Here is a 26319-nt window from a genome sequence, read left to right on the forward strand (position 1 = left end):
AAGTCTGATCAATACTTGCCTCTCTTTTGCCCGCCCTGCAGTTAAAAGAGACTGCACTTATCTGGCCTTCTTGGGGAGTATCCATTCCTTGCTGGAGGTTAAATGAAAAACTCTTTTATTCCTACTTTTATGCTGACCCTAAACTCGTGTCCTGATTCTACTGTCTTTGGCTACACAGATAGTTCTTCAAGTTGATAGGAAAATGGTCATGAAAATGGGTTGTTCACATGAATGAGGTTTGCAAGATCAAGCCCTTCATGATCAGTATAACCCTGGGCTCTGGGCTGATATGGCATCCCTGATTTACAAGAGTAATCCCATTAGCATCCAAGGGACAATTCACATGAGTAAGAAGTGTGGGAATGGGCCCCTCAGGAGCAACTATCACCACAGTTATGGATCCAGCTTCACTCAGATCAGTTTCCAAATGTTCTACACACACTTTATGCTGTAGAGAAGAAAATAGACCTTGGGCACAAGTTCACTTCTGCTTTACAGACTATGGCTCCACTTTGCTTCTCTTTTTATTCTCTGCCCTCTAAGAGTCTTCCCTCCAAAAACCTGAACCTTTTAAGTGGTTTAGGGTCTGCAAGAAATCTTGGCTTCTCTCGTTTCCTTCTTTTTTCCACCTTTACTTCAGTCTTGCTTTTAATTTTCTTTTTTCTTTTTAAATTTCATAGTTTCTTTTAAATTTTCTTTATTTATTTCTGATTTTATTTCCTTTTTAAAATATTTTCCTTTTATTTTTTAGCCCTTCTTTTATCTTTTCTTTTTTCTCCTTTTTCTTATCTTCTGTTCCCTCCTCTTTCTTTTCTTTTAAACACAAAATTCTTTCTCTTTTCTCCTTTCTTCCTTTTCCTTCCTTCCTGTCCTTCTCCCTTCCTCATCTTCTTTCTTAGAATTAAGGGTATTCAAAGAGGGCGGGAAAAAATTAACAAGCCTCAAAATTTGCCTCAAAATGCAAAGGCTGAGAGTAGTATATCAGCTTTCTCAGTTTCACAAGTGCTCTTTTAAAGTCACATAAATCAATCTGAATTTCCAGAATATGAAAAGGTGGAATGTGAAGTCCAAAGGAAAGCAGGGAAATAGCAGAATTTCTACATGCATTTATGCTTTGTTTTATATCCTACCTATAGTGAATGAAAATCACCTTTTTCCTGCTTTTCTGTTGTTTCCAGGTGCAGTTCTGAGAATTTTTGTATTTCAATTATGAGTCTTTCCTCTCAAATATAATAATGTGTTTAGTTTTACCGTTAACTTAATAGGTTTATCTGCTTTTTAAACTGACTGTGGATAAGGATTAGAATGCCAAACAAAAAAAAGTAACAGAAGATAATTACAGTTTTATTTCAGTCACACCATGTGATTATGATATGTGTTAGGCATGGTAAAAAAACTATGAAGATACAATTCCTGCCTTGAACTAAGGCATGAGCTGCAGAAATTCTTCTGTGTTTTTTGAAATAAATCCATTCCCTGGGATGGACCCACACTCCTGTGAGTTTTTTGTTGACTTCAGCAGAAACATTTTTTGTCATGTTCTTATTGAGAACGAAGGTTGTTGAACCCAACTCCTACCAACATTTCAAAACAGTTCTGATGCTACAGTTCTTGCTCAAATGAGTTTTGCTGTGTTTTATGGTGTTAAGAAGAGTTACACAGATATTTGACATGACAGAACATGACATGAAGCACAGAAATAACATCACTGAATGTTGAATATATGTACATAAGAGTAGAGATTTTTTCCATAAGAATGCAGCTTTAAAAACTGTATCCCTTTCTGACTGTGTACACATCTTTAGGATTAGCTTAGAAACCTTTGCTGGGCATCTGAGTACATTTATCTCTATCTTCTTCAGTCCTGCTTATCATGAGCTGCTTAGTCACAAGCATTGTTCCTGTCAATGAGGAGTGCTGTGGGAATAGTATAATTCTCTCTGAAGAACTACCGGGAAGCTCAGAGACCGGGTTCCCTCTGTTCATCACTTTGTAGCACACTGGTAGAAGTCTGTGGTCAGCTGCAGAGTTCCTTAATTTTCTGTTCCACTTTGTAAAGCAACACGATGTGTATCTATTGGAACAGCTCTGATGGCTTGCCAATACAAGCACGTTTAATTTTCTTGCCCTGTGGTAAAAGTTAAGGCCCACCAGAACAAGGGCGGGGACGAAATATTGAGACTTTTAGGTAAGCTTTGAGCCCCCTTGGGAATTTTCACAATCACCGGACTCGGCTGTCACTACGAGCACCCGTGTGGCCCACAGCCTTTGGTTCCCCCCTGTCCAAGGTTGTTCAGACAGCAGGGCTTTTCCTCTTTCTTTTCCACGCTTTTCCTTTCTCTTTCTCGCAGCTCTGCCGGGCTCTGGGCCTGACCCGCCGCCCCGAGCCCGCGGTGCTCTGTGAGGGCGGCCCGGGCGGGGCCCGCCTCCGCGGCCGGCGGGGCGAGGCGGGGCCGGGCCGAGGAGCAGGAGCGGCGGGGCCCGGATCGCAGCGGGCACGGCCGAGGTGCGGGCACGGCCGAGGTGCGGGCACGGCCGAGGTGCGGGCACGGCCGAGGTGCGGGCACGGCCGAGGTGCGGGCACGGCCGAGGTGCGGGCACGGCCGAGGTGCGGGCACGGCCGAGGTGCGGGCACGGCCGAGGTGCGGGCACGGCCGAGGTGCGGGCACGGCCGAGGTGCGGGCACGGCCGAGGTGCGGGCACGGCCGAGGTGCGGGCACGGCCGAGGTTGCGGGCGGTGCAGCGGGAGCGGGGCGCTGTGCTGTGCTGTGCTGTGTGAGGGGACTCGGCCTGGCGGCATCTCCCGCAGGAATCAGCAGCTGGGTTGGGAGCGGGGCCAGACGGCGCTGGGAGAAGTCGCGTTTGAAACACGCACAAAACAGTGGCGTGGCGGGGGAGGCGAGAGCGTCTGAGCTCCGAGCCCGCACAGCGGGGCTACGGAGACATACCATTACTCCTACCATTATAATTATTTAATTACCCACGTATATCAGGCTGTTTGTAGCCGTAATGTAGCATAGCATTCAAAACGCCGCGCTGTTCGCGTATTTAGGGCTTGTTTTTGCGGTTTCTGCGGGTGCTGAAATCCCGAGTTTTTCCCTTCCATTTTGTGCTGAGGCAGGTCCTGGGCATTCTGGGAGCTCGGAGAGGGCACGGGGCAGCGAGGGAAAATGGATAATGTGGAGGAAAGCCAAAGATTCTGCTGAGCAGTGTCCCATGCCAATGCCTTGGCATCATTCTCGCATGTATTTGCAGCGTAGTTTAGGGAAAAGCGCTCTAACGCCGTGGATTTCCTTTATTTTTGTTGCGTGAGACGCTGTGTGCTTTTTTGGTGTGATACAAAGTTAAAAGTAGCAGGATAGTTCTGTTATAACATTCTAACAAGGTTGTTAAAATGAATAGAAACAGTTACTGTCCATTTCTGAGAAAAGTCTTCTCCAAGTCGCTGTTTGTCTTGGGAACTGTAGTGAGAGAGGAGGGAGAGTTACATTGAGTTAATTTGCCATGGACCACAGACCCTGTGCTGGGCCCAGCGACCCAAGAGCTGTTTCAGAAAGGATAAAAGAGGGAGCAGAATCCCATCACTACAACAGACAGGTCCAGGCAAGGCTAGATTTTTAATTTTTTTTTGGAGCTGCTTACCTCCATCCTGCCCACTTCCTCACCGAGGACGTGGCTTCAGGGCAAGTCTTCCATAGTCCTCTTTGCTCATCAAGTTCCCCTTGTTTGACAATAGCTGACTGTGCTGAAAGCAAGATGGGAGCTTGTTAAAACTGTAATCAAGTGAATATTAACATTTTTATTACTAGTGTTAAAATTATATCACAGGAATTAAGTAAGCTGTAACAAAAAAATTAATTTATTTTGGTCTCTAGTGAAGCTAAGACATCCTATTTGTATGGATTGCTAGTCACTAAGTGTGTGGTTGAAGCGCTTGGTGAGGCAAAAGGCTGGGTCTGTGCAGGGCAAAAATTGAATGTGCACAATTTTTATATTTTATTTTTTTCACCTGCATCACTCCTCAGCTCCTCTCAACTTTCTGGTGTTGATAAAAGGTACCACCTCCATAGGACTGTGAGTTTGGTACGATCACACTGGAAAGAGACTTCATTAATTTAAACCTCCCATGATAAAAGCAGAACCAGTCCTCTCCTTTTTGTCATTACAACTTAATCTTTGCCCGTGAGTCATGCTAAAAGCAATTTTTAAGAACAAGGTCTCAAAGGGGGAAAATGCATGTTCAACTCGGTTTGATCACAAGTTACTGCTGGGTAGGAAGATACTGGTTAGTTTGAAAGCTGAAGTGTCATTATAATTGTGCCATTTTGCACACAAAAAAGGGTAGGCAATACTAATTTTCCTCTTTACATTCTGTGGTGCTCATAGTGTTGTCACACACTCCTTCTATCCTGGTAACTGCTTAGTGAAATTTGCTAATTCAAATGAATTGGTCGAAAATTGGTCTAACTCCCTGTGTTATTTCAAAAGAGTACTAATTTCTGTGACTAAGTGTTGTTTCTGCAATTACATTAAATATTTTGGTACTTTGTACTTTGACAGTTTAATAAGCACTTATAATGGAAGCAAAATATTCTAATTTATCAACTTAAGGTATTATATTATGCTATTGTGAAAAAAAAAAAGCGGGGGGGGGGGGGAATTGTTTGAAAAGAAACTTTCCACAGTGGCAAAATCATGTTGTCATTGCAGTGATGCTAAAAAACAAGGCTATTAACACAAAGCTGTTGTCAGAACTTTGGATTGCAGTGATGTTATCTTTAACTAACTTTAATGTTTTTTAGAGGTTGTCAGTGAGAAGGGGAGAAATGGCCAAATCCACCCAGTTAATTGACAATGAAGTCTTCCGGGCTTACGCTACTTACACAGCCATTGTTCTTCTAAAAATGATGCTAATGAGTCTGATAACAGCATACTACAGGATCACAAGGAAGGTAATCACTTGGAAATACTGGCTGGGAGAACAGACTGACATTTGTATTGAAAAACAGAGATATATCACAGCTATGTCTTTTCAGCTTCCAAGTACTGCTGCTGTTCATTTTCTTCTTCCTCCCTGTCCTGGAGAGATTCTGAGTTTGGTGCTCTGCTGGTCTCAATTGGACAATATTTTTAACCTAATTATGAGACTAAATTATGCTTGCATTTGACTTCACTCTTCTAAAAGATTTCTATTATTTTTAAATAAGAGTTTGTCATAACTGTAATTTCCATTATCTTCTGCAGAAAGCTCATGTCCAATTTATAAAGCAACAAAAGTGTGATATGGAGCCATATTACATGAATAACCAACTGGTAGGGTCAGAAGAGAGGATAAATTTTTATTCATCTATAGCCTTTTCATACAATAATTAAAAAGCTTTTTGCATTCCCTGATTATTATAGCAGGTAGGTCACTATCTGAAAAGAAATTACTGTTTTTCTAGAGTGAGAGGCAGGCTGAAAATTGGATTTTCAATTTTGAAAATATCTGAAAATATTTGAAAACCTGTGGTTTGATGTTTGGGCTAGATAAAAATGAGAAAGATCCACTGAGGTTTACTAAACATAGAAGCTGCATCCACTTTAGAGGAAAATGATCATAGGAAATGTGTTGTGTTTGCCTTGTTCTTGGTCTTCTCTAGGCATCTTCTCATGGCCTCTGTAGGAAACTCTTGGTCCTGGGCTGAAAGAGCCCTGAGTGGGCCTCATATGGCTGTTTTTGTGAGATCTGCTTCTGCAAGATGGTGTATGCTTCAAGGATTTTGGTGCAGTCCTTTTGCTGAAATTCTGCTTTTTGTCCCTGCTGGTTTCAGGAGAACCCAGCTGAACTGCTCTGTGGATCGAAGTGGATGCAGATGACAATAGGGCCTTCAGTAATTCATTTGTTAGTACTATTACAAACAGAAAAAATAGTAATTTTAATTTTCTATTTAATATAAAAAAATTATTGAAAGAGAAAAAAACAGGAAAGAAGTGAAGCAAGAGAATGTAAAATGTTGCTGTTGATACTGTTAACCCACCTCTAGAATTCTGAGGCTGATATCTCACAAATAGGGATCAAGGCTGCCCTGGAAAGAAATCATGTAGCTTTCCTAAAACCAAAATACTTTCTTGACATCTGCATAGCCTGAACAATTCACAGAATGCATTTTACTACATGTGTCAGCAGGGAGAAATCAACTGCAGTCCGCACTGCCTGCATTAAATGTTGTTTTCAAGTAGTGTCTGGCAGTATTTTGAGGTAATAATGGGTCATATAAGTGTAAGAATTTGTACCTGAGAGGAAAGGGAGACACTTCCTTGGTCATAAATGAGAATGGGAATAAGGCTGTTGGATGCTATCGCTGTGTAGACTTCTGTAGAAGGAAGGAATCCAAAAACACTCTAGGAAAACTTGTCAGGAATGGTGAAAGAGAGACTTGAGACCTCCTACCTTGTAGGTGCCTATGGTCTGTCAGCCCACTGGCTTTTCTGCAGGCTTGTCCATATCACAAGAAGGCTTTTATCTAAATGCATAAATTACATTGCATTAATTTGTCGGCACGCAAGCTGTGTGCAGGCTGGGCTCAAGAAAGCAGTAGTGCAGTGAACGTTGCATTATTCCCTGTGTAAATTGAGACATTGGTAAAAAGAGTGACCAAACTGCCTTGACTGGATAAAACATTTTGGCTGCTAATGTCACTTGTGTGCTTGTGTTTGAAACAGGCATTTGTCAACCCAGAAGATACAGAATCATTTGGAAAAGGGGAGAGTGCTAAGAAATACCTGAGGACTGATCCAGATGTTGAACGTGTACGCAGGTAATACAGAGGAACCTTTAAAAGTAATTTAAATAACAGAATAATATTAAATCAAGGAGTTAATTTCACCCTGTTCTCTGTCAAGCCTGTGTGTGTTTTATGGTGCTTTATGTAGCAATCTAATACATTAATTAATTTAAATGAACAAACCATTCCACATTCAAATGGTCAGTTTGGATTCTAAAAGCAATAAGCCACTGTCTGGTTATAATAGCTAACTCTTGGGTAGCGTCCTGTCTGCATGGGCAGAGTGGTGAGAACACTGTAAAGCTCAACCATAAGCTCATGGCAACATTTTCTGTTTCCAAAATCATAAATTTCAGGATGCTGTTTGATACACCTGTGCTAACAAGGAAAGCTTTAATGGAATGCTTTCCATAAGATTATTACTTGATGAAGCTAAGTTTATTTTTATACCAAAAATTTGAATGTCAGTGAACTCTTCTTATTTAAACCTCCATTAGGGAAGATCTTGAAAATTATATACCAGTGCTGATTTAAGAACACTGCATCCTTGCAAATAATGGCTGTTGTTTCACAAAGTGTATTTCTATATGCCTCTTATGGATTAAAGTCTCAGAAAGAAGAGCCTGATCTAAGTAGGCTGTAAAGATGTTCTGCTCCTTCCTTTTCTGAATAGTTCAAGGAGCTGTTGCTTAATTTCATGGGTGTTACATAAAAATGGAAACTTTCATGGTGGAGGGTAATTCCTTTCTCTTAAATTGTAAGAGACCAGCTGAATTGAGATTAACTTTATGACTCATTTAACTCAAATTGTTGTGGTAAAGAAATGACAACCACCTCAGCCATTTTCACAGAACACATTTTTAAAGCACTGCATTATCAAATCCTGTTTTCCTGGTTTGTGGAGTTTTTCAGAGATCCCCAGACTTAGTAAGTCAGCTTGGTTCTAGTTACTATGTTAGTGTTGCAGCATCCATATTTTCCACCCAGCTGTGGTTCTTAGTGGAAGTTTTCTATATTTTCTTCTGCAAGCTTCATGGTAACAGATAATGCCACATAAATTTAGCATAGCTTCTCTTTTGTATAAGTGACTGGAATGTGTTCAGTTTATGGGGAAAAAAGATTTTTTTTTTTCAAGAAAAAAGATTACTTTCTTCAGGGTACTTTTAGGGGAGATGAGAATAAAAAATCTGGAGGGATGTGTTTCCTTGTAATGATAAATATATTCTAAAAGCAGCTGCAAGACAGTGTCATGACCTGATTCCAGTTGGCTCTGAAATTTGACATCATTAGTAAGGCTTAGACATTGTTTCAATCAGTAAATAGGGCTGGAATTATAATTTATCTAAAGAGGTGAAGGGAACTGGGAAGGTTTAGGAAGGGGTGTGAAAGAACGCTTCAAGAAATAGAGTTCAGTCTCAACACATTTTTAGTAAATTATATTATGGTTTCAAAAATTCAAACACTTTTTCAGCTATTTTAGTGCTTAAAGTGAAGAAAATGAACGAAAAGCGTAACTGTCACACCTGTTCGATGTTCAAAAATAACCTTCTTCAAGATGATGGAACTTCATGAACATTTGATGGAGTGGTTCCTATGTAGGATATTTCATATTTTCTTTATGGACACCATGAACTGGATTTATGGGATTAGAATAGACCATCTGGGCCATGAATTGTAATAGTTTCAGTCACAGTCCTCCAGTTAATTGACATTAATGGAGAGAGACTCCAAGAAAACAGCTACCTCTTTTCTTCCCTGACTTTGCATTCTTGCAAAGTCACCCATTGCACTCAGACACCTCATGTAAGTCCTTAGTATTACCAAGATCCTGGAGAAAAACTAATACCTTTCATACAGAAGATCAGAAGCTTAAAAATGTGGGGTGCAGCAGGAGAGACCGGAGTGATGTCAGGTGAACATGCCAAAATCATTTCAGTAGCTGAATCAAGTCCCCTCTGCAGAGGAAACCAAGAGTTGTTGAATAGTAGCATGCTCTGAAGATGCTGAAAAATAATGAGGCTTGAAGTGGTTTATTCAACAAAACATAACACTTTAAAATAACTTTGCTTCTTTCTCCAGAGGCCACCTGAATGACCTGGAAAATATTGTCCCATTTGTTGGCATCGGACTGCTGTATGCTCTGAGCGGCCCTGAGCTGTCCACAGCCCTGCTGCACTTCAGGATGTTCGCAGGGGCTAGGATCCTCCACACTTTTGCCTACTTGATCCCTCTTCCCCAGCCTGGCAGAGGTTTGTCTTGGGCAGTTGGCTACTCAGTCACCTTCTCCATGGCCTACAAAGTCCTGAAGACAGCATGGCTCCTGTAGCAGAGCCGTAGCTTCCGTGCCCCCTTCGACATTCCACACAAAGTTTCCAGCGCTGTACGATGATGTCTTCTGCAAGCCAATGAGTCTTCCCTGGTAACTGGAATTCTTTTTTTTTTTTAACAAAAGCTTTTTGTTCCTGTTCAGAAGTGTTTCTTTTCTGGAGAAAAAAGAGTCCTTCTCCCTGTATTCCCTGTTCATGGGTTGCACTGCCAAATACTAGATTGGATGTTCCCTTTGCGATTTGTCAAGCGCTTACAATTCTAAACATGCGATGATGCTGTATTGATAGAGTGTTTGATAATTTTCTACAGATGCACTATTTTTGGCTGTAGCTCTGAAGTCTAAATCAATAAAGACAAGATTAAAAAAAAAGCCTGTTTGTATTTTTGTTTTCATTTTGACTCTTCTCACTGCAGCCAGCAAATAGCATGTCACTATGTATCAGGAAGAGATTCCAATCATACAGTTCTTTGAAGAAAGCTTACCTTAATAATAAGATATAACCAGTAACGCTGGTCTTGTAAAAAAAATCTTTGATGAAAATGTTTGTATAATCCACTTTGGGATTAAAAAACCTAAACCGTTGCAGCTCCGTTTCTTTCAGTTGAATAGATTAAAAAGCAAGAAAGTATTTGTGCTAAATTCTATTTGGAGACACTGGTAAAAATTTGAAGTAATTATTTTTATTGAGGTTCCTGCAAGTGTAGGTTTTGTGACTGGATAAACCCTTTGTAGAGGATTTTTTTTCCCATTTTTGAATAAATTCAGCATAAAATGAGTGACACTTGCAAATGTAGCTATCAAGTAATTCAGATGTACATATATAATTAGCTTGTGTGTCATACTGTCATAAATATGTTTCTGATAGGAAATTTTGCTCTTCGCTTACATCTTTCTATGATGTGTTAATTTGAAATATATTCTTTAAAGGCTTTTCCTCAGCTTTTTTTTTGTTTGGTTGGTTATTTTGGGGTTCTTTAGTAGCTCTGGCTTAAATAATAGCATGAGATTTCAAGTGACCTAGTTAGGTCTTTAAATGTATTATTAAGGTATTTATATGTAGTTTTTTTAGTGTGCTGGTCATTGAGAAGTTTTAAGTGGCAGAAGTTGGAGCACAACACATTTGGTTTCCTTCCCTATCCCAAAAGCTGTGCCCTTAAGGGATGGCACAGAGAGCACATGGAGAGTTCTCATTGCTGCTTCCACATGTCAAAGATTTTGTTTTGCTTTTTGCATGGCAGCAGTAGTTGTAATACTGTAAGAAATAACACTGGAGGGCTTTCCTACCTACCCACAGTTGTGAGGTAGAAGTTGGTGCAGTGCTATGTTGGGCTGCAACTCAGAAGGGTGGAAGGAGGAATGGGGGAGAATTCAGAGGAAGGTTTAATCCAAAGAAAGAGGATTTTTATTGCAATTTAAGTGTAGTGTTTAAGTTGTGTCTACTAAAGAAGAGAGGGTGGAACTTGAAATCAAGAAGTTAACATTGATTTATGAAAAGTTAAATCTAACTAATGAGTAAAATAACAAAGAGCTGGGTCCTCTAGAAGGAGGATGAGATGATGATTAGAAGTTGGTTTTTGGGGAGCTTCAGCTCCTCACATGGCAGAGTAAGCACACATCAACACGTCTGGGTTAGCAGAGGTTCCAACAGGGAACATGGGCTTTTGTGTTTCTTCTCTCACCTTTCTCCATCATTTCCAACCTGTGCTGTTTTCCTCCTGTTCCTTCTTCCTCTGCTAGGTTTTATGGGATCTTGAGTGAAGCTACTCAAGCTTATCATCCATAGATGGTATCATTGTAACAAAGGCCACCAGCTCTTTGGTTTGAGAAGGACCAGTGGTGGAGGGTGGAGGAGCAAGGCTGCAGCCTGGAACTGTGTCCCAAACCAGTCATTGTCACAGTCAGCCTGCCTGCTCTCGTGTCTGTGGCTACTCTGGCTTCCTTATATCATGATAACAGCATCTCAAATTAATTCCTCACTACTTAGTAGCTTGCCTCTTCCTCCCAGCTGTGTATCTTTCCATCCATTTAAAACAAAGGGAATGTAGCCACCGTGCAGAGGGCCCCATCTGAAATTCAGCAGCAGAGCGAGTCCTCTCCTTTAGCATGGAAAAGGCTCTTCAGACGAGCCTGGTTGTCAGTGCCAGACATATGCAGGAACAGCATTTTGAATTCCTTTTGCATCAAGCTTCTGTACAGAAATCTCATTCCTGGAGACTGTCTTTAATTCTATGATCTTATATTTGAAACAAAACTGGTTTTAAATCCCTTCCATTTGCTCAGTGGTTTCAAAGCCCAGAACATACACTCGCTATGTGCTGAGAAGCAGAAAAGATAAATGGAAACCCTTAGAAATACCTAGAGTGATTCAATATTATTCTGTGTTTCTCTTGCATTTATTTTAAACCTATATTTTATTTTCCTTTGCTCCCACAAATACCATCTGTGCATCTGGGCGGGGTATGTGCTCAATCTGGGAAATGTGCCTTACCAGATTCCGTCAAACGCTGACTGCCAGCTCCGCATAAACTGTGTTGGCTTGGTCCTTGTCACACAGGTCTTGCATTTCTCTGGTCCCTGCCCTGTAGAGGTGCACCTTGCCTGCTGTACAGCTGTGAATTTTGAAAGGTCTAGCAAAGAAGAAAGAGTGTGGAAATTGAATTTATTACTCAGCTAAACTGAATTTTCACCTTCTAGAACATGCATGTGGATTTCAGCCTGCTAGTATCAGGCTCTCTTGCAAAATCATTGAATGAGGTAACCTGTAACTGATGAAACAACTGACTGTTATCAGCAGGTGTGCTCCCTTTGACCTGGGGAAAGTACAGAAAGGGCTGCTCCATGTAAAAGGAGGTCAAACCATCAGCTTCTATGCTTCATTTCTGTTTGTTATGTCCCTTATTCCCACCACCAGTCTTGGGCAACTGGAGAAGCTACAGGGTTTCTTCTCTCTGCTCATTATTCCTGGCATTTTGTGTTCTTCTCCCAGGTACATTGTGTATCTTTGAGGTAGATCTAACAGTTGACCATGAAGCACCTCAAGATGCCAGCTGACATAACCTGGTTAGCTGATTTCATCTCTGGGGGAATTTCATGGACTGCTTTGGTTTCAGAAGTGCAAATCTGAGCAATTCCTCAGTTAATTTTAATACTTACAAGCCTTTGGGCAAATTTACTTTGTGCTGGTTTTCCTGGCTGCAGACACATACACTGAAGGCACTGAATTGTTGGGAGAGATGATGACTGGTGAAGAGCTCTGAGCTAGGACTTGCTGTTTGATCATGACTTTTTGTCCTGTCACAATGAAGAAAGTGTTTGAAACTATAAATGATACATTAAACATTTCCTGGAATTTTCAGAAACAAGTTTGTGTCTGAGCTTCACCGCCTTCAAGGTATTTATTTCAAGAAGCTGGGTCAATGTTTCTGTAAGCGACGGAATTACTTGTCATCAAAACACAGAAGAAGAAAAGCCTGGGTTCTTAACTCAAATCACTTTAGGGTTTGGAAATATTTTATTTACCTGAAGCTGATTATTGCTTAGCTGTGTCTATTCATAATTATTTACAGAAACAAATTCAATCTAGGTTTTTCATGGAAAATGCTTGTAATGTATGTCTTTTCTAAGAGGGAAAAATAAAAAACAGAACTTTTAGAATATAGTTTTTAAAATGTTGTCTGTCATTTTTCAAGCTAATGGAATTTTCATTTCAAGGCTGAAGATTAAGAACTTTTCATTTTTCCAAATGTTGTCCTGCCAACTGAGATGGCACCAAGTGCTCTCTGAAAGGTTGTATTGACAGGTGTTAAAATACTCTTATGATTAAATAGCTCAGGCTGTTGGACACTCAGAAACCTAATAGCTCTTTGTGATTCCCTTTAAATGATATTCATGCTTCCAAATCTTGATTAGTGACTCCCACTCACAGATTCTGAAGGCTAAAATAGATCATTAACTCCTTCAGCCTGACCTCTAGTGGAAAGGATGCCATGGAATGGCTGCCCTTCTGCTGAGGTTAGTTCAGCATGACTTCCAGAAAGGTGTGATCCTCACTCAGAGACTTTGGAAAACAGGCACTGATTCACTCTTTTCTATGACATTGGTTTTCTCTGGTGTATATTTACATAAACTTAGGCTTTAAACGCACCATAGTTTGTTTTTTTTGGCTTTTTTGTTGTTTTTGTGGGGTATTTTTGCTTGTTTGTTTATTTTTTAATTTTTTTTTTTAAATTGAGGCACTTCTTACTACATTATTGCAGTGCAAGGTGGAATATGAAATATTTTAATCAGAAATTTTCCTCCTACAAAGCACTCTGCTCCAATTTAGCAGTGACCACAATCTCCACAACTGAATGCTTTTACACCTGGTTCTTTGCTGTTGGGCCCTGGTGTGCATCACCACTGACAGCATCATTCTTTTATCTTTTATTCTCATATGTGGGAGAACTTAGAGAGAGCTTAAGAAGAGTAACCTGTCTTTTTACTACCAAAAACCAAAAAGAGACAAAAAGAAGACTGTTTGTCTTGTGGGTACTGCTTGTCCAGTGAGGGGGAGGAAATTCAGAAGGTACTGTCAGTCCTGTAGAAAAAATGAGGAGAAAAAAGAAGAGAGAGAGCTGAAAGGAAGGAAATGATAGCTTAGAATAGCATCAAGGAGCAAACTGGATGAAGACTGGTAGATGAAGTGTGATAAGAGAGGAATCTTTCTGCTTTATAAAATTGCTTTACTATCTCTTTAAAACAAATTCATTTTTAAGAATGTTTTTCTTGGTGTACCCAGTCATTAAGTAACTGCAAAGAGGATTATAAATACCTCAAATCAGGATGGAGAAGAGCCATGGGCTGTGTAGCTAATTCTGTTTAATCAGTTGCCTTAAGGCACCTGTGGTACACAGACCACTGCAGTGGGAGGTGGCACTTGACATTGTGTGACCCCAAAATGACATCACACCTGCAACAGGGAAAGGACAATTATTCCTTTTTGCCTGGAAAGTTTTATATGGCACTTGCTTTCAAATTTACATAAAACAATTGCTTTTCACTACAATGCTTTCATGGAAACCAGAAAGGACCTTCAGAAGGGTGAGTTTGGGAGGTGGGCAGGAAGGCATCAGCTCTGGAGGTTGTTTTTCTTGGAAAAAATTCTGAGCTTTGTCTCTTTAACCCTCACTGTGGGAGCTGTAGGGATTAGTGCATGTGGAATTGCCACAGAAGTGCTCAAGGTAAGTTTAAAATCCTTAGTCTCTAAGTATCTAAGAGACCTAAATAATTGCTGTAAAGGTAGAACTTAATCTGCTTCCTCTTCTGATAGAAAGTGACACTAAAACCTCAATTTTCCTTACAGAGCCTGCAGTTATGTTCTAAGTGTGCATGACCACCTCGTTTATTTAATACTGGCACCTGTACAGTGGAAAGTTGTTTATTATGGGATTTTCACATCAGACCAGGTGTGGTCCATCTTACAGGCTGCATTTTTCAGAGAGTAGAGCTGGCAAGTCTCATGTGAGAGCTCCTTCTGTACTCTTGAAAGGGTTTTTTTCACAAGAATCAGTCTGTTGTGAATACTCTGCTTCTAAAGCTAGTTGGGACCATGTAGCTCATGAGCTTTTGTTGACTCTCTAGCAATTTGGAGTTTGCTGTTCTCTCCTTGTCTCCAGCTGGGAGAGGGTTCCAGTGCTGCTGCTCTGCCTCATTAGCTGACAGACAACTTATTCCACTAATTTTGCATGAGTACTTTGTGGTGATTAGAATGACATATTCACTGATGATATAAGGGGTAAACACTAAATTTTATCCTTTTTCTCATCGGGTGAGCATTCAGAAGTTTTGTTAGACTGAAATTTATTTTGGTGCTTGGCCCTTGGGTTGAGTTTGATGTACCCACTTTCAAGGTAGATGAAATTAGTTCTGCAGGTCCTCTTGGTTTTCCTGAGGATGATTTTGCAAATGAAAGCCAGGGTACAGTTTCGTTATTCAAATCTGGGGTTCAGTGGCAGCATTGTTTGATTATGGTACTTTCATCTAGATTCAGTTCATTTAGAGGAATCCAACATTCTCCAAGAAAAGCAGACTCACAGTTATTCCCACTGTAAGTGGGAATGTGAGTTAGAAAAGGGTATAATAACCAGATTTTTCCTCTCTGTTATTTGACAGAATATTCCCTTCCTGTTATTCTGTTATGCTGAAAGTCTTCCCTTCAACCTTTCCTCATTCCCAATGAGAAGCCAGCAGTTACCTCAGATCCATGGGAATGGCAGTCGGTTTTTCCTCCCTCTCCTTAATTTTGTGAATGGTACCACTAGATGTCCCTCTTTGGCTTTTTTTATTAGGATTCAAGACTCGACCTGTGAAGAATAAAGTAGCTGCGCTCTGCATCTCTGGCAGATTAAGTTGTAAGGGGAAAATATTTTGCTAGATTTAAAGAAGACATTTATAATAGATATTAAGACAAAAGAGTATTTCTGTACAGTAAACTTGTAGTAAAAAAAACTTTATGGAAAAAGTGACCTTTGTGAAAACAGAATATGTAACCTGTGGCAGAAACATTAGAATGTTTTGTATTGTTTTGCTTTTCTAAATTAGCAAGGCACCAGGTAACTGCAACATCTGAATTCTTCTGCTGAGGTTCTTAGAGAATGATGCCATTTTTATTTTAATTGCCTGGTATTGTTTTTGATGGGTAAACACATTTTACAATTTGTATTTAACAGTAAACTGAATGGGACTAAGGCTGTTCAAAAACTTGAAGTGAGTAAAGAAGCAGAAATAAACTCAGAAGCTGTGTCTGTCTGCCACAATATCCAGAGGAGAGACTCAGCACAAATAGTTTACTTCAAATTACCTTGATAGTTACAAAATTCGACTTGGGAATTTAAAGGTGCTGTAAAAAATGTTGCTTGTATTTGAAAAAACTGGGATGCCCTATAAAGCAATGTGTGCACAGCAGATTTACTTGTCACACAAAATGCCAGGGAAGTGGTGGGGGGCATCTTTGAGTGATCCACTTGGCACAGAGGTGGAGTACAGTGTCAGCATAATGAATAGGAGCTGGCTTGGTGGATGGAAAATATTTTAAATTGAGTTTTTATTTAATGGATTTGAACTTTTCATGCCCAATTACCTTTTTGCTGAAAGAGAACAATAATAATAATAATAATAATAATAAAGTGCAAAGGTTCAGTTTCATTCTAGAAATGGGGAAATGTGCTTGGAGAGCTGTCAAAAGGCACAGTCAGATCTCAGGAGCATGGAGCAAGGTAACTAATGCTCTGGAGTGAATGCCCATCAACTCCTTTTGTGGCTTTATGTGTCCTTGTCAATGGTAATGTGGCAGAATGGGATGAGTCATGTACAGGGACAGATGGCAACAAAGAGTTGGTTAAAGTCAGAGAAATAATGTCCTTGCAAGGGGCTTTATATTATTTCTTTAATTTGTCCAGTTAAGTCTTGTAGGTGCATGAATTATGGAGGAACCCACCCTCCAAAACAAGCTAGCAGGATTTAGAGAAACTATTCCAGGATATGCATAAAAAAATCTTTCCTGCAGAAACCTTAATCTAAACCTAAATCCTATAGCAGGAATGTAAGCAGGACCAAGTAAAGCAGCAATCCCTGTGAAATTCTGTAGGTCTTTTCCTTCTGAAATAACAGCCTGTTCTCAGTGAACCTCCACAGGAGGAATATTTAACTCCAGGTACATGTACATGACTGAAGGGAAGGTTAGTCCTGATGTGTTCAAGTGCACTAAATAAAAGTGTATTTTTATGAGTGTGTGTAATGAAAGAGGACACTGTATGTAAATTATCCAGCTCTCATTGCTGTGATATCTGGATACAACGTGCTGACTACAGACCTAATTCAGCAACCAGAGAATTGAGCAGAACTGTTCCCAGAGCTTTCACAGGCTTTGTACCTAGACAAATAGTCTCTGTCACATTCCATTCATTTAACTAAGTATGTGCAGAATACAGCCTGCACTAAAATATTTACTGCCAGCAACAGTGTCCAGAGAAAATACTGTATTCTATAAAATTTCAGAGGAAAAAAAACTAGATGCCACCTAACTTCAGCACTACCTCTGCTGTAACCACTCCTAGAAGTGGCTGCTCCATTGTTTGCATATTCTTGATCCCAGCAAGAGCTTTATTGACTCTTGGCCTTTGACTTGGTGTTACTGATGGCTCATATGGTGCAATCCTCAGCAGGGGACATGAGAGAGCACCACTTTAAGATAGACCCTGCTGGCCATGTGGTGCTGTCTTTGTTCTGTGCGCTGCTAAAAGGGCCACTCTCAACTGGAAATCTGGTCAATTAAAAACAAACAGGCTAAGAGGACACATCCCCAAGTCCTTTTGCCAGTTTCTGTGGGATTGCTATCAAGAGAATCGTGTTTTCCTCCTTCTTGTTGGTGGCTTTTTTATTGTCTGTGTGTGAAAGCCAACGACTTCGCTGACATGGAAATGAAGGAGTGGATATGACCAAACCCAAAGCACTCAAAGCAAATGATCCACATTTTCTTTGTGTGTTTCAGAACGTGGGAATAAAAGGTCTTTTTTCCTTTAACTCTTTCAGTTGCTAACAATTTTGTCTGCAAATTTGCATGGAATGAACTCAGCTGTAAGATAGACAAACTGAGTGGATTTTATAACAACCTCCAAAACCAGTAAATTTAGAAACTGAATAAAGTTTGTTAAAGTTTGTATTTTAAACATAGTCTTTGAAACCATTTTAATAAAAAGTCATTAAATTTCTCTGATTTGAGAAATCAAATTATATTCTTTTGTAAGAAATATTTTAATATTTTTACAATGGGTGGATTTTACAGCACAACTGGTGGACAGCACGTATCACATCCACTGAAGACCAGGAATATCAATGCAGAAGATACCAACTATTCAGACATACACTGAGCCCATCACATGGCTGAAATAATTTCTGAACTGCTAAGTTAACTGCTGTTTCTCTTCAAAACAGAGGAGAGAGAGAGAAAATTCATGATCAAACCTGAAGTATTAAAGTCAGACTAGCAAACATACCAGAGAGTGATCTAAGATTCTCGTATTCTCCAAGGTGTGGGCAACACAAAGTCCACTGCAGCTGTGGCAGAGGCAGCTGATGGAGAGGTTAATGATGCAATACTTTTTTTAGTAATGTGTCTCATTTGGACACCACAGCACATCCTGTTTGTATTTCATCTCCTTTCCCTGGTATTTTATCTATGTCCACTGCGCTCGCGTTTTGACCCAAGGGACTTTTATTTTAATCATTTGCTCTTCCTACCTGAACTTTCTTCTACATACTTAATATTACTTTACTTGGGACTTGAACATATGGAACAGATATTTTTAATTCTAACAGTTAACGCTTGACTGCTTAAAAGATATATTTTTCTACTTTCAAAGAAAGCACTTAAAATCTCCTGTATTATCCTTGCTACCTAGAAAAATGTTTAGTGCTGACCAGGAATGCATGCAAAGTGAAACCTGTTTGATTTTTCTTTTTTTTTTTTTCCCCCCCTGGCAGGACCCTATCTGACTTTAGTGAATGAAGAAGTTTTATCTAGTGGGGTCTTGAAGCTTCTTTGTAGCATCATTTGGCCTACTCATGGAGCTGTTTTATGTAGTCATAATGAGGAGGTACCAAATGCTGGCAGATATGTTTTATTAGCAAGACCTTGATGCTGTGAGAATCAGGTTACAAGCAGCTCTGACCAAGAGTAGTAGCTGCTTGCTCCTGCTCATAAAACCTAAAAGTTTTATAACTGCAGCACCAAAAGGCCTGTATTCTACCCCAGTTTTATTTCTGACCAAGTCACATAAAAGATCTGTGCTTCTGTCTCCAGTCCCCAAACTTCTATTAATAAAAAATGCTTCAACAAATGCAAACTCCTGATATTGCATGTTTACATGGCTGAGTTGTATACCACACACACTCACAAATAAGAATAAATGTTCAGCTGCAAGATAAGAAGAGACATAAAGGCAAGGTGCCAAAGAAAGTGTAAAGCAATGTGATACCTTGGACTTGGAACTGGGAAACTTTTTCTGCTTTTCTTGTGTGACACAAGCTGGGCCACTTCTTTTTTGCTTTGATTTTGTTTCTGTCACCTTCCTTTTGGGAGTTTTGAGCAAGTGACTGTGTCTTATTAACAGTGAGATTGGTACAGAACCTTCTGTAACAGGATGATTCTGGTGGAAGCTGCAATTTTAATTTGTTGCTATAGGTGGTACTGTAATATTAATACATAATATAAAAGAATCATACATAATACGAAAGAATCATACATAATATTAAAAAAGAAGAGGAACAAATAAAAAGTTGAGAACAATCAATAGAAGGAATGGTAGCAAATGCTGATGGTTCATAATGTCTGAGTTCCAGCTGAGTTGATTTTTAAGCTTGAAGGGGACATGGTCAGATTTGTGTGGTGGCTTTTGGCCTGAGTAGTGCAAGTCTGGAGGATATTTTGTTCTCTGCCCTCTTCCACAAAACCTCCCAGAATCACAGCTCACACCCTTCTCCTTTCTCCTCACCTGTCTGTGAACTTGACAAAGATGCCCCAAGATGACCAGGAAACGTGGTAAAATTTGGAAATTGAGGTTAGACATGAAAGTTGGATAATGCTTTTCAAAACGAAGAAGGTTCTTGATATATAGGGAGCTAAAAACCATTTGAGTGGAGTCTCACCCTCAAGACAAAATTTCATCTCCACCATCCTTTCCAGCCTCACCTTGAATAGTGTTCCCTCTCTAGCTTTTCTAGACTGTGTTGTTTTACTTACAGAGAATCTTAATAATCACTACTTAGTTTTTTTTCATTTTATAGTATTGCTGCTTTCAAGTCTATGTAGTGGTTACAGAGTCCAAAGAGGAACTGAAATATAGTGAGACTGGTGCAAAAAATCCCTTCTGAGAGAGTTCTGTAGCTCTCCCACTTCCAGTTATCCTTTCCCATACATGTTCCTCTGGCCAGAAGTGTGAATGTCGGTATCAAGCTCTCCAGCTTTTCCTTGGTTGCTAAATTTGGGAATGCAGTGCCACGAATCAGTATTCAAGGCAGCTGGATTTTCTCAAAGCTGCTATTCTGACAGGATAATGCTTACTGATCTCCTATAGCAGCATCTGTAATAACACATTCTCAGGGAACAGTTACTGTACAATAAAGGTGATTCTTCAGGCTGTTGAGGTCAGCATGGGTCTCCTGCCTTGTCCTACAACCCCAGTGTTTGGAGCTCTCCCAAACTGAACGGGCTCTGAGTGGTGAGGGAGCAAATCACACATAAATTGTGTGAACCAGCTCAGGGCCTCATCCAGCCCAGCCTTGAACATCTCCAAGGATGGAGTCTGCACACTCCCACTGGCAACCAGAAGCATTAATTACTCAGGTCTTTTTATCAAAAGTTACTTTCCAAAGTTTTTTAAAAATCCCAGGATTTCTTTGGGAGAGATAATATTCCTAATTATACAGCAATTCTCCTGCACGCTACCATAACAGTGATAACAATAACAGAAATCATCTTTCAGTAGGTGATTGTGCATTTCAGTGCAGGCAAAATGCTACAGAGAAGGTATTCCACACTGTCAAATGTTTATAGTAAAATCTGAGAGGTCTGTCTTTTTGTGTGGTTTTTCAGATATAGTTATGTTTACTCAGTACTGCCTGTAAAATATATTTTAACCTTCTCTCTCAGAACATATTTCACTAGAATCACTAGAATATCCTTGTGAAACAAACATTTGGATTTTTTTTTACATCCAAAACCGTCATTTCACAAGGCTTCATACAAACTGGAAACATAGTTAAGATTTATTTATTATGTAAAATGGCAGGGATTATTATGTTCATTACTTTTAAATTGCACAATGCTTTTACATTAGGATCAATTTTAGAGTGCAGGATTAGCTACTAAACTACTGGCAGTTTTGGTGCCTTATTACCTTCTATTATATTCTGAAGTAATTTTCATTTATTTAATTTAAACTTCTGTCTTTCTGCTTTTTCAAACCTTAATGTCTCTGCTTCTAAAAATCCAGCCGGTGTTTTCTATCTCCACTGCTAAAGAAGAGCTGTTATTAAGTGATTCGATGGCTTGTTTAGTCCCTTGACTATTCCAAGGCTCACTTTGCTTAATTTAACTACTGTACTTGCCTGCTCCCTCTCTCCTCCCCCCCGCCCCTTTTTTGTTCTTAATTGTTTTCAGAGTACTCAACTTCCTGTGGGGAATCAGTCAGCATGCCAGACTTCAAAGCACTTGTTACAGTAGACCAATTTGGCAATATGCTAATTTAAACCTATTTTTATATCTTTCTACGTTGTATCTACGCAAACAAAGACCATTTTGGACATTAGTGAAAGAGGGAGGTCTTGGGAGATTTTTTTTATCGCCTCAGATCTTATTGGAGAGGGGAAAGGGAGTGAGTCTTAGCTGTTGGAGTTGGAAAATACCTGTAGGGTCTTATTTAATACATCCTTCTCTTAATTACGTACTCCATTTTATTTGCTTTGCCTAATCCAGTCCTGGTCCTTCAGGTGAATCCACACACATTGGATGTGGATTGGCTTTAAATCAGGGTAACTGGGGTACAGCTCTTACCATATGGCCCTGAGATGTGGGGCTGAGGGGCCTCAGCTGTGCTAAACATGATGGCTTCACAAAACAAAAATATCTAAAAAATAAAGGAATGCTGAATTAGACATTTAGGACCTCTGGAATTTCCAACAACAGTGAAACGTTGATCCTATGAAGTTTTTGAGTCTTCTGGGCAAAAACATTGCATCTCTAATTGTGTGCATGTTTAGAGACACTGTGCAATTTAAGCTCTCGGGTGCCTGACAGGTGAAATCTAGGAGATTTCAAAATAAATTACAAAATAAAACTTTCTCTACCTCCTCCCTGACAGCAGCATAGCAGGACAGGGAATGGGGCCTCTGGTCTGTTCACACACTGTCTTTGCTGCTCCTTCTTCCTCAGAGGGACAACTCCTCACATTCTGCCCCATCTCTCCCTCCCATGGGATGCAGCCCTTCAGGAGCAGACTGGTCCAGCATGGGTCCTGTACAGGGTCACACATCCTGCCAGCAAACCTGCCCCAGCTCCTCTCTCCACGGGCCTGCCAGGACTCTGCTGCAGCACGGGCTTCCCACAGGGTCACTTTGGGCCTCCTTTGGGCTTCCACCTGCTCCAGCAGCCACCATGAGCTGTGGCTGCATCTCCACATCCCTGTGGCTTTCCATGGTTTGCACCAAAGGCTGCAAAGGAGCCTCTGCCCCAGCACCTCTCCTTCCTCACTGACCTGGGTTGCTGCAGAGCTGTGGCTCTCACCCGTTCTCACTCCTCCCTCCAGGTACCATGGCTGTTGGGAGGGTTTTTTCCCTCTTCTGAAATCTGCTAGCCCAGAGGCTCTGTCACTGCTGGGCTCAGCCTTGGCCAGTGCTGGGACCATCTCTGGGCCACCTGGTGTTGGCACTGGCAGATGTGGGGGAAGCTTCTGGCAGCTTCTCAGAAAAACCACCCCTGTAGCCCCTCAACTACCCCAGCTTTGCCATACAAACCCAATACAGGGTGGTTTGGACATAATCCAAGGAAGCTATTTTGGTTTTTTTTTTAATTTAGCATCATACATCTCCTCAGCAAAGTCATGGAAGTCGCAGTTTCAGCTTCATCCAGACCACACGTGTGCAGCTTTGAGTTGTCTATCCATAAAGGTTTGGCCTGGATCCATCACAAAACTGTGTTTAGGGCTGTTTCTGGTAAAAGAATGAGAGCCACCAGGTTTGTGCCTCATGCTGGCTGCAGGGTAGAGGATGGAAGACCTGGCATGAAGTATGAAGGATGATCTTTTGAATGTATCTCAACTGGCAAGAAAAGTTCAGTGGGTCTGGAAAGAACAGCACGTTTATATCATTGGGGACCAGCGTGTCTCGTAGAACCATGACCTTGGATTTATCATCTGATTATAGCTGGACAAGTTTAGCTTTTCAGTGGGATTATTTTATGATAGAGAGAGAAATCCAGATTCTGTGAGTCTTCAGTGACATCAGAATCTCATTCAAGGCTGTTATTAGCTTAGTGTTTCATAATCAATGCCTTTGCAGGTTTTGATTATGGTAATTTCATTAGCGATACTGTTCCAAAATGGCACGGATTGATTTTTGCAAGGAGCATCTTGTATACAAGGAAAGAACAGGAATTCCTTCATTCTCATATTCATTTTTCATCAGCACACTGAGGAATGCATATTCAAACCGTGCTCTCCATTTAAGAAGGCTCTGCTGGAGGATTTCAGCCATGAATGGAGAGGCTGATGTGGCAGCAGAGGCTGTGTGCTCAAAAAGGGCACGCTCAGGTCATGTTGTGAAGAGTAACCAGGAGTCTCTTCCTGATGTGGAGCAGATAATTTTTATTTGAGAAGCTGCTGAGCATGAGCTCAATGTAGAGTGCTGGCACAGGGACCCTTCCACAAAGCAGATTCTTCTTCCATCACCTTCTTTCTGCAGAGGGAGCACTGTGCAAATCCTGAAAAAGAAGCCAACGTCAAAAAGCCAACATGGGAAGGTTGTCCAGCTACCAGCTGAAAAAACTGTCTTGCTCTTGTGGCCTGAGATCATGTTAAATTCTTAGAGACTTCCATAAACTAAATCTAAGGTCAGGCTTTTTGGAGGATCTGATTTGTTGCTGTGATTAGTAATGCTGCCTTTTTGGGTGGGTGTGGTCTAAAGGTGCTCTTTCTGTTCACAATCTCAGTTGAAAAATGGAAATAAATGATGGTTAATTACCAAAGAGAATTTCTATTTGAGCTTTCCTACTATAAAGGAAAAAAATTAAAGAGATATGTAACCCTTAATTTCTCTTTTAAAATAAAATTTACCTCCTTAGATTCTTATAATAAAAAGTAAAAGTTGGTGGATTTTAGAGTGAAAATTCAATTTATAAACTATAGGTTGAAATACTTTGAAATAAAATACTTTTTAACTTTCCCAGGCTATTTTTAAATTATTTTCTTATAACCAAAACTTCAAAAGCCTGAATTCTTTCTCTCTGTTTAACAGTTTCAGACTCTCTAAAATGATATTTCTTGTTAGTTATGCCATTTGCATTTGCAATATCTACATTGCTCCAGCACAATGTTCCTTTAAAAAGTGGTTTCTTATCCATTTAGCCACATCTATAAGGTGGAGTGATGCCTGCATATGCAAAAGATCAAACTATAATAACATCTTTGGAAATGGATGATAGCAGACTCTCAAGTAGCTCTCATTAGTGGAATTATATAGTTATAGCTAAGGAAATTATTATCTGAATACTACAGATGGTTCAATGGCTTCTCAGTGCAGGGACAGAGTGAAAAAAAAAATCGTAAGCAAAACATGCTGGGAATGACTAAATGGAAAATGAGAATTTTTTTCTGATTCCTAGCAGAAATGGCTCCAAGTCAAAATGTCAGATTCAGATAGCTGCAGACCTTAAGGCTAATGAGATCTGGATCTGTATTTTGTATCTTACATCCATAGTTTAGAGTGAATTTGAGATCTAAATTTATACGTGTGATGGAGTTTAATATCATTTGAGTTTCTGGTTCTGGTTTCAAAGGTCTCTTAAACAGTGATGGCGATGGAACATATATCTCACGTTTTGCCATAGTCTTTAAAATCAAATGTTATATTCTTTGAGAATTTTCTTTAAGAATGTGAATGTATTCTTTAAGAAAGTGTCTATATTGTACAAGTGTAGGAAAGTAAAACAACTTCTCTCACGATGAAAGTTTAGGGCTTGTCCAGTAGATGTTTGTTGTTATTTATTGAATTTTGCTGTATTGATTTCTGTAACTCTGACTATTTATCTTTCTCCTGCAACACACATTTCAGTAAAAACTCTTTAAGGGGCAAAAGGCCAGAGTGAAGTCTTTGCATGGCTTATCTGTAAAGTAGGAAGGGAGAGGCTCAGAAGCTGCACCTACAAAAAACAGTGGGGACTCTTTGATGTCTCTCTTAATGTGCTGGGTTTAGATTACTTTGTGAGTACAAAAAGGGTGAAAGGTTTGAGGATACTTTCAACTAACTCTTAGGATCATGATTTGTCCATGGGGTAGTTTTTAATAGAGCAGATACGAGGGGATGGGCTATCAGATGCAGTGTCTTGAGTCTGAAATCTGGTCTCTGTCCACAGAAAACTCTCATGACCCAAAGATCCCTGATATTTTCAATATCATACTTCTTTCAAGGAAAAAAAAAAAGAAAAAAAAAGGTCACAACATGGGATATTATTTTTCTCAGTTTTTTTTTCAGCCCTCTCAAGTTATTTCCTGTAACTAAGAGCACATCATCCCCACTCCCCTTTTAAATTTTTGTTAATTATGCAGATGACTCCAAGATGTCTTCATGTAGAACATGAAGTACTGCAATGTCATGGGAGCAGGTGCATAAAGCAGGGGATTTAGCAGGCATCACTCAGCCCTGTGAAAATGAAGTATGTTTAGAAGAGTTCCTGTTCTATGGCAATGAGTTGGCTGTTTGTTCACCGTCTCCTCTATTATCCATAAATTTTTGCTGCAGTGAAGAGATTTTTAATGAGAAGAAATCTAAGGCTAAACCATTAAATCCATTTTTAAAAGAATTACTTTTTCAGCTGAGCCTGATTGTTTTGGTTTGGAACAAATTTGTCCAGTAACAAAATGTAAAGTAGTGAGACGATGTTTAAATTTCAGAGAGGGAATTTGAAGACAAATAATAATTTTCTGAGTTTTGCACAGGTCAAGACCATTCAGGTTCACAGATATTGTGGGTCAGCTCATTCATGCTGTGAGTAATAACATAATTCAGGGTTAAACCTTACAGAGAGGCCAAATTCTGTCCCTTTGTGTCCTTCCACCTGTAGACCACAATTGTGTCAACAGGCCCAGATTCTTCTGACATCCTAATTAAACCCCCAAGACTTTCTGATAAGCTGCCAATCCTATTGCATATTTATTTTTGCAATAATGCCAAACTCACAAGGTGCATCTTTTGCTGTTACATATCCCCTAAAGGCAACAAATGGTGTTTTTACACGATATGAGACTGTCCTTGGCCAATGAAAACCTGATTTAGGTGCACTGTTTTTAATTCTGACCTGTGGCTTTCAACCAATAGGTAATTGCTTCAACAATTTTGTTAAGCTGATGTTACTGCAAGACTCCTGACAAGTGAAAAAGTACAATTAAGTTAATAAATAAAAAAAAAACTGTGGAA

General features: G+C 39.9%; 1 protein-coding gene across 5 annotated transcripts; it reads left to right on the forward strand.

Annotated features, from left to right (window-relative positions):
• Positions 1-2391: 2391 nt before the first annotated feature.
• On the forward strand, positions 2392-10034 carry MGST1 (microsomal glutathione S-transferase 1). 5 transcript variants are annotated; one of them, XM_088055640.1, is made up of 4 exons: positions 2392-2506; positions 4803-4952; positions 6706-6800; positions 8847-10034. In XM_088055640.1, exons 2-4 carry the CDS (start codon positions 4827-4829, stop codon positions 9091-9093), a joined length of 468 nt encoding a protein of 155 aa, XP_087911766.1. In that variant the 5' UTR covers positions 2392-2506; positions 4803-4826; the 3' UTR covers positions 9094-10034. The 5 variants fall into 5 exon arrangements, with proteins under 5 accessions (XP_087911766.1, XP_087911767.1, XP_087911768.1 ...); XM_088055641.1 differs by having other exon boundaries at positions 2418-2540; XM_088055642.1 differs by having other exon boundaries at positions 2436-2523.
• The last annotated feature ends 16285 nt before the right edge of the window (positions 10035-26319 follow it).

The sequence above is a fragment of the Pseudopodoces humilis genome, chromosome 5 (genome assembly GCF_049639895.1).
Source record: "Pseudopodoces humilis isolate 2021_Gansu_Grassland_sample_001 chromosome 5, ASM4963989v1, whole genome shotgun sequence".
Lineage (NCBI taxonomy): Eukaryota > Metazoa > Chordata > Aves > Passeriformes > Paridae > Pseudopodoces > Pseudopodoces humilis.